The sequence below is a fragment of the Dysidea avara genome, chromosome 14 (assembly GCF_963678975.1).
Source record: "Dysidea avara chromosome 14, odDysAvar1.4, whole genome shotgun sequence".
Classification (NCBI taxonomy): Eukaryota; Metazoa; Porifera; class Demospongiae; order Dictyoceratida; family Dysideidae; genus Dysidea; species Dysidea avara.
In genome coordinates this window covers 13071243-13083789 of record NC_089285.1, presented here as the reverse complement: position 1 = coordinate 13083789, position 12547 = coordinate 13071243, and the positions used below count along the sequence as shown (strand labels likewise).

At 38.7% G+C, this 12547-nt stretch overlaps 2 protein-coding genes across 4 annotated transcripts in view; both read right to left on the bottom strand.

Annotated features, from left to right (window-relative positions):
* Window positions 1–329: 329 nt before the first annotated feature.
* LOC136244932 (sialate:O-sulfotransferase 1-like) lies at window positions 330–3710 on the bottom strand. Its single transcript, XM_066036461.1, has 2 exons — window positions 2612–3710; window positions 330–808 (listed from the first exon to the last, which is right to left on the bottom strand). Exons 1-2 carry the CDS (start codon window positions 3513–3515, stop codon window positions 453–455), a joined length of 1260 nt encoding a protein of 419 aa, XP_065892533.1. The 5' UTR covers window positions 3516–3710; the 3' UTR covers window positions 330–452.
* A 29-nt stretch (window positions 3711–3739) lies between these two features.
* LOC136244933 (INO80 complex subunit B-like) overlaps window positions 3740–12547 on the bottom strand; it is a 12661-nt gene continuing 3853 nt past the window's right edge. Inside the window, exons 4-10 of one of the 3 annotated variants that reach the window (XM_066036462.1) lie at window positions 10448–10541; window positions 9857–9959; window positions 9458–9515; window positions 9163–9263; window positions 8127–8183; window positions 4464–4579; window positions 3740–4166 (exon numbers count right to left, since the gene is read on the bottom strand). In XM_066036462.1, coding sequence (XP_065892534.1) covers window positions 3956–4166; window positions 4464–4579; window positions 8127–8183; window positions 9163–9263; window positions 9458–9515; window positions 9857–9959; window positions 10448–10541 — 740 coding nt within the window. In that variant the 3' untranslated portion in view covers window positions 3740–3955. The remainder of the gene's footprint in view (window positions 4167–4463; window positions 4580–8126; window positions 8184–9162; window positions 9264–9457; window positions 9516–9856; window positions 9960–10447; window positions 10542–12547) is intronic. The other 2 variants (XM_066036465.1, XM_066036463.1) reach the window with 2 other exon arrangements.

The following is a 12547-nucleotide window of genomic DNA, read 5'->3' as shown; positions in this document are numbered from 1 at the left end:
CTACTACATACTCATGCATGGGTGTTATGTCGATGCAATCATCATCAATCAACTAATGAAAACGTGTTGCATGAGCCCTACCAGTGACACCTGCATGGACTGTCTCAGCTGTTAAAGTAATTAAGTAGCTCAGAGTGGCAGTCACATCTGCAGCAGGTCAATCCAGCAAGGTATGCATGATGTGCTAAAAATGTTAACATTCAGCTGATGTCACCACACAATATACTACCCCAGCTGATTAGTCTATGCATCTACTACCCTCTCTGTGGTACCCTCCCAACACCTTTTCATGTCCTCAATTGAAGCTTTACTACATGCAGTGCACTGAATTGTCTGTTATCTAGAATAATGTATGATGATAAAAAACATCCGTAAATGGAAACTATTAAATAGCCATAGCTACTATGTACATGTTCAGAATATATTACACATATACAAGTTTTTGTCAGTATTCAAGGTGTATCATTTAACTCGTAGTTTATATTATATTTGTTTAGAAGAGGTTTTGTAGTCATGAAACTGTCCCAAACAAATCGCTTGTCTGATGGTGTGTATGGATTAAATGTTCTTGTTTTATTCCGATGGAACTTATCTAGCTTGCTGTTCACTACACAGTCAATATCACTCTGAGAATAGTTCACTTGCAGAAAGTCCAACATTTTAGTGAGCTGTGTGGACAAGTCTGTCACCATGTCTTCATACTTGATCACTAGTACCGAGATTTGAGCCTCCTCTAGCCAGTATCTTACAAGATTAACAAACTGTTTTACACTGGTTTTGATGAACCGTTTCCATTCCGGATTGTTTCCTAAAGTTAGAAAATCACATCAAATAAATGCATGGAATGATAGCGTGCAATTCACAAATAACAAGTACAAAGCTGATCTTTGTTTCATCACCAATTTGGAGAGTTTGCTGGTATAGCACAAATTTTGATATTTTCTTTCTTATTGGCCATGCACCTGAACTAAACTGATCACACAAATAAGTGCTGTATGCGTATAAAACCACTGGGATTGGTTAAAGAATATTTCTGCTGGATGGATGTGCATGCATGAGGATCTGGGGACATCATTGCATCATACCGCATGCAAATTTTCATGCTTGCAGTCATAAATCGTATGAAAGCAAGAGTTCAAATAACCTTACTATATCTCTTTATGAAAACATTTACCATACAGTAAATACAGTTGCTTGCATACATGGGTCATCTGTGCAAAGACCAATTTTTTTGCAAAACACAGATTTGAAACAAGTATACCTCCAGCATAAAATTCTGCATGCGATTGCTAAATCTATACAAGACACTGAAAAAAAAAAATTCTCCATAATTCTACGGATACTATATATGGCATTGTTAGAGTAAAAAGGGTTTTGGCAAAACACTGTTCACTCAAAATATAAGAATTCGGTTTCAGAAATATTTTGTGAGGTAAACATCCCACACAGATAATCCATTGTATGGTATTGTTAGTTTTGAAAGCTTTGTGGGCAACTACAGAAGTGTCTCGAACAAACACTTTTTTGGAAAACTGATGAAAAAGTATCACTTACACATCAGCCTAAATCACTTACAACATGAGCACTAGACATGGAGTGAAAAAAACCTGACTCTAACAGACTGTTAAAGTCATCAAATTAACACAGTTTACCATATTAGGCTCATGACAACATTATAAGTGAGAGATTGTTAGCCTATTAGGTAGCTTTAATTTTTAATCATTTCCATGCAAACCAATGATTGTTATATTAGAGTAATTTGACTGCTTTTGTTGTGTACTTCAAAGGCTCATACAGTAGTAAACACCACATACAGGCTCTGCCTATACACCCTCCAGTACCCAACTGGTAAAGTTGATAAACCACTACCAAATACTGCGTGCCATGAGCCTGCCGTGCACATTTACCATGGAGTGATGTGAAACTGAATACTAACACACATACAAGTGCAGGATTAGGGATTCAGTACAGAAAAGGATAGAGATTTTGCTTCAAGACATATAATTATACAACAGTTGTCTGTATGCATGTACTGTTATGAAAAAGAAGCTCACATACCAACTTTGATGGCTTACCACAAACCATTTTTCCATGTATACAAACCTATAAGCCAAATTTACACTCAAATTAAAAACTGTTTTCATCTGAAATGATGTAACACATCATTGCTATGTTTTTGTGGTTAAGCATTGGTGTAAGAGCCAAGCTGGGAAACCTGGTGTGTTATCATCACACTGACTTGACATCACTATACTTGATAAAGTTACATTGGTACTGTTTGTGTTAATAAAAATATCTTGTATAGCCTTAACTACTCAGGCATGTATACGTATACTGCATTCATACATACAGCGGTGTAACCACAGATGGAGGGAGTTTCCTGCAGTACTTAGAGCATTACAGTTGTACCTCTAAGTTAACTCATGCAAGGATTCGCCATGAAATGGTACTATACTCATATTAATTTTTACAATGGCCAGTATCTCCATAAAGCACAAAACCTCTCGGTATAATATAACAATCATGTCACATTTTCAGGTAATGGCCTTAGGATTGTGAACCGCAAGCTGTTATGCATATATTGCTCATGTGCAGGAGAATATATACATACCAAAGAAAGCTGGTTGAATATAACTGACATGGCCTCCATGTTTCCAGTTCCACTGTGCCACAAAACTATCAAGAGGATTACGGATTATAAAAATAGCTGCAGTGACATTTTTAAACTTGCTGAGATCATAGTACTCCTCATAGGGGACAAACAAGTCTTTGTCTGGGAGATGTGTTTTAACTGCCAGAACATTTGAAGAGCTCAACTTTTCACCAAGAAGTCCTCTAGATTTTAACTCAGGATCACAATACACTGACCCAGTGTATATACCTGTGGCCTGCTCCAAGGCCATCCTAGTCCAAGTGCTCCCTGAGCCAGGGTAGCTAGGAAGGGCCACCACTCTAGAGCCATCAATGAAGCGCATGTCAGTAAAGTTCTTACATTGTCCGAACACTCCACTACTGTCTCGTGATACTGTTGCGTGACAGGACAAGTATAGCTGCTTGATCCGCTCATCAAAGTACTGACTACCCTTGATCCATTGTAGAGCCAGAGAAGAATCAATAGGTCCATTTGAATGAAGATCAACTTGAGCTTTAGATAACTCCCTTACATGGCCAGGATGTGGATTTTCAGCTCTTTCAGCTTGTGCCAGAAGCGACCTAGCAGTTAGATTATCACCTTGTGGTTGTAATGACGTCAGACCACTATCACTTTTGACACCTTCCAACCCCACCTCCGTACCTCTCAACGGTACTAGATTGTTGGCATTGAATGAGACGTTCTTGTGAACCTGTATTAACGCTAATCGGCGTTCGCCCCGCTGTACTGGCAGCTCGACAGGGGCGGAACTGCTGTAGTACCGATCCACAGTAGCCACATTCGCGTACTGGTACACGAACACTACCCCTATCAACAGTACCATTATGATCCTCTTCACCTTGACGTTGCGAATCACGCTCATATTCAGCCACTACCGGAACAATAAGCAATTCTTTAACGACACTTCCAACTTGAATAGATTGTAATCGTACCATCGGGTATCCATATAGAACAGTATGCAGTGAAGCCTGCAAAATTAACACTTTAAGAATTCTGGTTGGTTACGTACATGTAAACTGATCTATCCCAATGTTATATTTCTTCCACCACACCCCAACTACGCGCGCCTCCTCTATTACACAGAAATACTTGCGAACATTACAAAATTTCGCTCTGTTAACACATACAATAATAGATTGTGTGTATAGTTTAGTTCTGAGTTTGAGGGGATATAAACTTGTCGCAAGATTTCATATAACAGTTATAAACCGATGCTCAAATCTCTGGGGCCAGTGTTTTCCCATTGTGTTACCGTCATAGAATATTTACAATAGCTTATTATAAGTTATTTGCTGCTGCTGATCATAATGCTGATGTACTGATGTGTGGTTGTGGACAATTTCTGAGCCTCTTGTAGCACTGAAGACTGCACAATGGTCGCTGAGTGATAGAGTCAGAATATTTCTTTGGATTGTTGCAGCCCTTAACGCTGCACAGTATGGTTGGTGGAGGTGGCCTGCAGTTGAATGAACAAGAAAGAACAACAGTGAAAATGTTTCCTAGAATAACAACCCTACAACAAAAAATAAACACATTTAATTTACAGAAATTACAAACATACACATACCACACACACACAAACATTGTTATTGTAAATTTCCAGGTTGGCATAACAAGTTTCACAGAAAGAGTAAACATATTCATTCACACATGACCCATGCCTGTATATACCCACACACCTGCACATACATACGCACACATGCATATGTACATGTGTAAACACACAACAGTACACACACACACGCAGCACACGCACACACACCCACACACGAACGCACAAACACACGCACACACAACTACATACACTTACACAATTTGTTGACTTTCCAGTGGAAACTCCATCCCAACAGGGAAGGACACAGTGATCATGTCAGGACCGTTCCTATAAGTCATCATGGGAGTGTTGCTATCAGTCTCCATGTTCAGCTGCAAGGGATAACACCAAACTGATTAGACAACAAGTAGAATATATACAAGGAATAAGGGAGATACAGAAAATTAGAGGAAGAATTAGTCAAACAGAATCCCTACGATGTAGGGATCCTAAGGATTGTACACCACTCCACAGTACTGTGTGATAACATCTAACACTAATACAGATGGTTAAATGACAGGATCAAAATACTGTGAGGTCACTTGTGTGTTCTAAATAAAATCATAGTGTACATGTTGAACCTTGGAGGGGACAACAAAATGTACCAAAATGTGGACATCAACTCACATCTTCAAAATGCTTCAACAACATTCCTACTGCACAATAATTATTTTCGCTCATTTTTTGCAACTATCAAACACAATAGATTTTGTACCTTAATAAGATCAGTTTGGTATCTATTACACAATCATTCACAAGGTCAACTCTGACCAAACCCTTTGTAAGGTAGTATTGCTGCTAGATACCAGTGTACAGCTGTCTGGCAAGTGTTGATCTAAAACCATTTTATATACCTATTCATTTTGGATGTCAACTATGTACAACTGCATACTCTAGACCAAAACTGTTCACTAGTGACTACCCTTCAAAACGTAACTATCAACTTAAGGATCCGTGAAACTTGTGTTATCTAACAAGGAACACTTTTAGCGGTGTTATGTCACAAACCAGTATTAATAGTGTATAAAGGATCCTGCTACTGGGCTAGTTACAGTGGTGAAATTACTGAAACTCTGAACGCTGACATTACACAACTTGCAAGCTATATAAAGTTCAGCTGACCATGTACCACTACAACTACAGCATACATGTACAGCATACATGTATGAGTTGTATGTAATCATCCATTACCCTGATCTGCCAGGAATTACAAGCCACTTTTGAGCTGATAGCAAAGCCAGTAAGCTATTTCTGCAGAGTTGTCTTCTGTTTAAAAAGTTCCATAATAATTACAGTATCCCATACTACTAAATCAGGGGCAGGTCCAGACTTTTTAAAAGGGGGGTTCCACTCTGGAACATGGTAATCACAAATTTTGTCTAGCAGTAATATTTCATAGCAAAAATCACTCTCCAACAATGTCTCACCGTTAACTCCTACCACTTAGGACTTTAGAAATGTAGCTGAAGTCTTTAAAACCATCAAAACGATAATTATTTTAGAGGTACCTATTACGTACCTCTCCCCTGGATCTGCTCCTGTACATAATAGGTCAAAATGTGTTACTGAACATTACACTCTAATCTAAGGGTCACCAGATATTAGCTGGCCACTTTTGGGATATTATTTGTACACCATATCAATGACCTCACATTGAGATGACCTCACATTGAGATGACCTCACATTGAGATGCACTAAATTTGTAAAACAAGAATGTTTTTTGGTCAGATAAAAGATAGAATTGGTTAAAAAATGGTCCACTGTTATTTGTACAGAAAGGAAGTAATGCATGTCATGATAAACTGTTCTCAACTCCCCTGTGAGACAAATATCCTAGCTATGATGATGAAGTAAGCAAAATTATTATAAACACAAGCATTCTATACTAAACCTTGTAGGGCGCCAAGCAACAACAAAGCAACTTATCACATTTTGTACCAAACCTATTAATGCACCAGTCAGACAGGCAGTAGTAGACTTATTACCACACAAAGCTATTTACAGTGAGCATATGACAAGTAATAGTTGTAACACGGGCATGAGGGATTTTGCCTGACATGTATTCCCAAAAAGCCCAAGGGCTGCATGAATTATATATACACAAGTACACAATTTTTTTTTGAATTTTCAACTAGAATAGGGACCATAGCACATTGATAAAAAGTACTGAAACAAGCTGGAGTAGTGCATGATATTGAAACAATAAGAAGTATTATATCCCTACTGTGCTCAAGAAAATGCACAGTAGGGATATAACAGTACTTATTGTTTTACCGTGATTTAATATCGTGCACTACTCCAGCTTGTTTCAGCACTTTTTATCGATGCGCTATGGTTCCTACTCTAGTTGAAAATTTCAATCTTTTTGGTGGACTTGTTTGTTTTACCTTTCTATAAAATACAAGTATTATGACTGGCAAAGTGAGGCGAACCCACACAAAAGAAAAAAAATGGTACTGCACGCCCCAGTTATCAATTATCATCTGAAAGTGAAGAATCCATTACACTTTGTTGTCAGCTATGTTCAACTGGTTACACAGCATTACGAATCAAGAACTGTTCGAAAAGCATCTGCAGCCACTCAGATGATTTCCATTACAAAGGGAAGCCATCACGTGCTACCGCCAAATCGACACCTTTTGCTGTCAGCAAAGATGAATGGGACACAAAGGAGGACACTGGTAAGTCCATGAAGAATGCATTGTACATACTGTGGTATGCCAAAAGGCAAGTGTCCGGCTGAAGTGATGTTGAACAGTGAAAAAATCAAGCCCATAGCCTTAGCCGTTATCGAGTTATGCTTGTCTCAGTCAGTTACTCAGCCAGTTAGTCACAAGTAAATTCCATTTAATAATTTTTATAAATGTTTCATAGCAACTTGTTTGGTTGTGATGGACGGACAAACCCTAGAGATATCACAAAGGATTTAGGTTACACAAGTTTACTGTTTTGATCAGTACTATTGAATCATTTATGGAATAATTACGGAATATACTAAAGGCCTAAATGAGTAAGCTTGCTTGCAGTATGGTTACTCTGTGTAGAGCATTAATTTGGTGTTATCAAATGGGGGTGTCGTCCTATTCAAAAATGTGTGGAAACGCTTAGTGAATAAGCTATAGCACTAGTTCTCACCTTATGTTTTTCAACTCGTAGGGTAGCGAGGATAACATAATGCTGAGTGGTTTTCATGGCCAAATCCTACTAATCATGTGAGTATTAACACATAAACTCTTGGTATTAATCGATCCCCACAATCGATATTGGCCTTAACGTCTATATAATAGCTGCTCAGTTGTAGCCTGGGCAAGTCACCAACTGGGCTACATTGCAGATGTAGCCTGGGTGGCTCCTTTGATCTGAGGTGTGAAATTGTAAACTTAATCCATTACAAAGAGAACAATTCTAGATCTGCAGACTAATAGGCAAGAATGTAGTACATTCTAGTACAGATCTCTCTTGAAGACAAACACAGTGTAATCCAATCACCTTTGTGCCTGTTAAGCAGGTGTAGGTCAGTACACTAATGACAGATTTTCAAGTCGACTGGTTCAACAGCAGGAGTTTTGATAAGTAGTTAGACTCTGTGCTAAACAGGCACATCCTAGACATCTACTGCTCAACCAGGTACCAGACCAACCACTTCCAAGTCCGAAGTGCAAAACTGAACCTGTGCCACAAAGAATCAAGTGTGTGGGTAATTTTGTGTTCACATTACTGTGAATGGACAAGTGGAGTGCTATAGCACGTTATCAAAATACCTAGTGTATAATCAACAGGTTGCCCATGGATATAACAAGAGTTTATGGGCTCCACACAACCCCTTGGTTACACTCACTGCAACAGAGTTGATATACACACAGAGACACAGTGCTTACTTTTTTGTCCTTCTTCTTCGTGGACTGCTTCTGAAGTAGTCTTTGAACTGTCTCCACCTGTGACAATCCAATATGAGATTAGCTTATGGGCAACATGCATACACGGTGGAATCTGTATAATGTGGTTAGTTTATAATGGGAGAGGGAGACTGTTGAACTGCACTATAAGCTGTGAAAAATGTATGCAGGGCTACAGGATCACACAGGTCCCCTCATTTCGAGGGTCCACTGGGACAAACACTAATTTTTAATAATGAATATTTTGACTGCAAACAAACCAGGCTTCAAACATTCTTTAACATTAAACTAGTTGATGTCCTGCTCACAAAAACAAACAAACAGTCCAAGCAACACACCAATTCAAAAGTGGGGATTACAATCAAAGATTTGAAACCTCATGGTATTCACCAGTTAAGTAAATGAACAGAGTTTACCAATTGAAAACTAATGTTCAAATAGCGGTGAATTGAAAATGTTCAAACTGTTTGTCCCAGCCCTAGTCCAGACTCCATATTATCATCTGTAAAATTACATTGCTCCAGCAAGAAAGCAACAGGCCAGCTATAGTTGAGCGTAGCAGCTACCCTCCTTTTTTTGTTTGTTTATAGCACAAAGAAAAGTTTAGGCCCTTGCTATTAAATGAAAGTTGCTTCTATTCAAAGTATAACGTGTATTCAAATTTGACTCATCTTCACCTAACTAACACTTCACAAAAGTTTAGACGAAGTAACCATTGCTCCTAGCACCTGATTTCAAATTATTTGTAGGTGTGAATGTCTAAAGTAACTTCTCACTCACACATTTCACACAATTCTCTGTGGTAAGGAAGTGTGTTAACATGTGTGTTAACTATTCTAATACAACACACATTGGTGTTATAACACACCATGAAACAGTGACCCCCAACAGGCGGTACTGTGAGGTCTCTTAACTACTTCAAAATCAACTAGCCACTTCCACAATTCAACAATACACCTTTGCACATTTTATAGAGCTTGTACAATGTATTCGTGTTTGTTTGCATGAGCTATAAGACCTTGTTCTTCTCTTTGCGTTTGTCAGCCAAAATCTTCCGCCTCTTGTTACGTTCTGATCTTTTCAATAACATCTCCTCCGTGATTTCCTTTGTCTTGCGAGCTACACACACAGACACCACACACACCGTAACATACAATATGCACAGACCATTCATATCCTACATAGTGTCCTATTACAATGTAACGTACATAGTTTCTACGACAAACACTTTAGAAACAATAATTTTGCACAAGTAGTGTCCACATGTTAACACTATAACAAATAGTTGAGCAGGAGTAGAGCATATTCCTTACCAACTGGTAGCTCCACCAATTCCTCTGTTGTGGCATCATTGTCTCCCTGCATTGCTTTCTGTATATGAAACATCAGAATTGTATACACTACACTACACACACACACAAAGCCTCTGGCAGCAGTGTCTATTGCTGCGCAGTGAACCAGCACTCGGGTATGTATGCATCACCCAGGTACTAGAGGGTATGGACTAATAACCCACAGGAGGATTGTGACATGTCTCACGTGTGGAAGTCCCATGTCAACCCCAAAACCTACTATGAAAGACAGACAGTTAATGAAGTTTTTGTTCAACAACAACAACTGGGCATCAAAAAGCATAGAACCTAGATTGATTCCTTGGCAACTTGACTGGGCTGCCTCCCTTTCTCCTACACTACACCACAAGTATCACTCACTTGTCTAGCAGTTAAATTTCCTTGACCTTTCTTCTTGGGCAGGTAACCTCTCTCATCCACATCTCCATCTTCCAGAGCCTTCAGCCATTCTCCTTCATCAGAACTGCAGTAATCACACCAGAAGGATCAAAATGCCAAAGTGTGGCTTATTTTCCATCACACATACAGTACATGGTGCTGTTTGGACAGTACAATTATGCAAAAACTATTTTTACAAAAACATCATGGCTGTTTGTTCCAGTTTCTATGGTAATTATGATGGCCAAGAATTGAGTACTCAAGAAAAAAAAGCACCAATAAGTCAACCAGAAAGTAATATATGACACTTTTAAGCATCGTATAGCTAGTTCGTTTGTGGAAAAAAAAAAAAAGAAAAAAAAGCAGGACTCATAGAGTAACAAGGTCTTGTGAATAATACAGCAGAAAGCAAACCAAAGTGTACCCACCCATGTGTGTACTTTATTTCTGTACAACCATGTGTAAGTAAAATATGAAAGTAGGAGCTTAGCCATTACAATTATCCTCATTGATCATCAAATGACAGCACAAATTTTTAACAACATAAGGGATCCCCCTAGTCATGTAACTCACTCATTGTTCTCATCAGACAACTGGTCTGCAGGTTGGCTCACTTCCATCTCATCATCAATAACAAGGGGAACCTCCTCATCTTCACTGTCACCTGCTGATAATATACACACACAGCAATCATGCATTCCAGCCACAGTACACCAAATATGGTAACACACACTGTATTGTATGTAGTATTGTCAACTTCAGCTGGACAGTTGGAGAGGGATGGAGTGTCACATGGAGGCTCTGTTTAAATGGAGTTTTATTTATTTTACAAGGTCCCCATCTACCTATATCATACAGTACGACAGTACTGTATAGTAAAAACATCACCCAAAAACATCATGAAAAAACATCACCCAAAAACCAGCCTCAAATTTCCCTGACGACGATGAAGCAGTATTCGTTAGGTAAAACTAAGCCCAAACAAGTCTTTAGATCAACCCGAAACACTTTCAACAAGTTGCTATGGAATTTTTTTTTTTAAGTTTAACGGAATTTTCTACTGACCGACTGAGTGACTGATGTCTTCAGACAAGTGTAACTCGATAACAGCTAAGGCTACAGGCTTCATTTTTTCACTGTTCAACGTTGCTTCACCCCGAGAGGTGCCTTTTGGCATACCGCAGTACGTACAATGCATTCTTCATGGACTTACCAGTGTCCTCCTTTGTGTCCCATTTACCTTTGCTGACAGCGAAAAGTATCGATTTGGCAGTATCTCGTGATGGCTTCCCTTCGTAACGGAAATCATCCGTATTAGTCATTGTGGCTACTTTGATTGCAGAAGTGCTTTTTGAACAGTTCTTGATTAGTAATGCTGTGTAACGGGTTGAACATAGCTGACAACGAAGTGTAATGGATACTTCACTTTTCAGACGATAATTGGCAGCTGGGGCATGCGGCACTATCTCTTCTTTTGATGTGGTGTGCGTGGGTTCACCAGTCATAATAATTCTATTTTGCAAAAAAGCTAACAAACAAGTATATAAAAAATTAGGAATTTTCAACTAGAGTAGGGACCATAGCACATCGATAAAAAGTAGTGAAACAAGCTGGAGTAGTGCACGATATTAAAACAATAAGAAGTGTTATATCCCTACTGTGCTCAAGATACCATAATGGAAATGCACCATAGGGATATAACACTTCTTATTGTTTTACTGTGATTCGATGTGCTATGGTCCCTACTCTAGTTGAAAATTCCTAATTTTTTTTGTGTAATTGTACCAAATTATCTTTTACCTACCATTCTAACTTGTGCACAGCTGCAGTACAAGCCAATCAAGCTATGGGCCCAGCCCAGCTCCATTACAGGCTGGTAACCCATGCTAGGATACATGGAACTATCGGCTTGGGATAGCATCTATTTAACTGTCACAGAAGTTAGTGCAAGTAATTAATGACATCTTTGTCTTGCAGTACTAATTGTGACCGTCTCAGCAAAAACCCAACTTGTTCACACAAGCATGCGTATTGAGAAAAACGGAATTTAAAAATAATTCGTAAAATGATGCATGCTACAAAGAAAAAATATGCAAGTTTTTATCGGGCCAGTACTGAAGACTCAAATCGATTAAAACTATACACCATCTTATTTGTCTGCTCATGGAGAGTTCGAAAATCTTTATTTCGTTTCTGTAGCTCCAATGGTATGCATGTCACATGCGTTTGTTTATGATACGGTAAACGTAAACCAGATACTCATCATTTATTCTACCAAACTGCCTTCATACGCCTATGCGCAAGTGACTGCAATGCGAAAACTAGACCTTGGTTGATCTGAAAATCCATGGTGAACATTGTAAACCAAATTGCAACGTTGTAGACTACTCCAAACGGAAGATATGACTGCAAATGCAAGTGCCTGTAGTTTATTTTTAGTGTAGTCACTGTACAAATCAATTATCTTGCTCTTCCTACTGTCTAGCACTATAATTCCAAAACTACTCACCACAGAAGGCTGAAACTTCGGTGATCCATTCCTTGGACACTGCAGATAATGCTGAAAAAAATTTCCAAAATTGTGCAAACAAGTTGGGTTTTTGCTGAAATGGTCACAATTAGCATATCATCAACCACCTGTAGATATATAAAATTGATCATTAAAATTCTTCT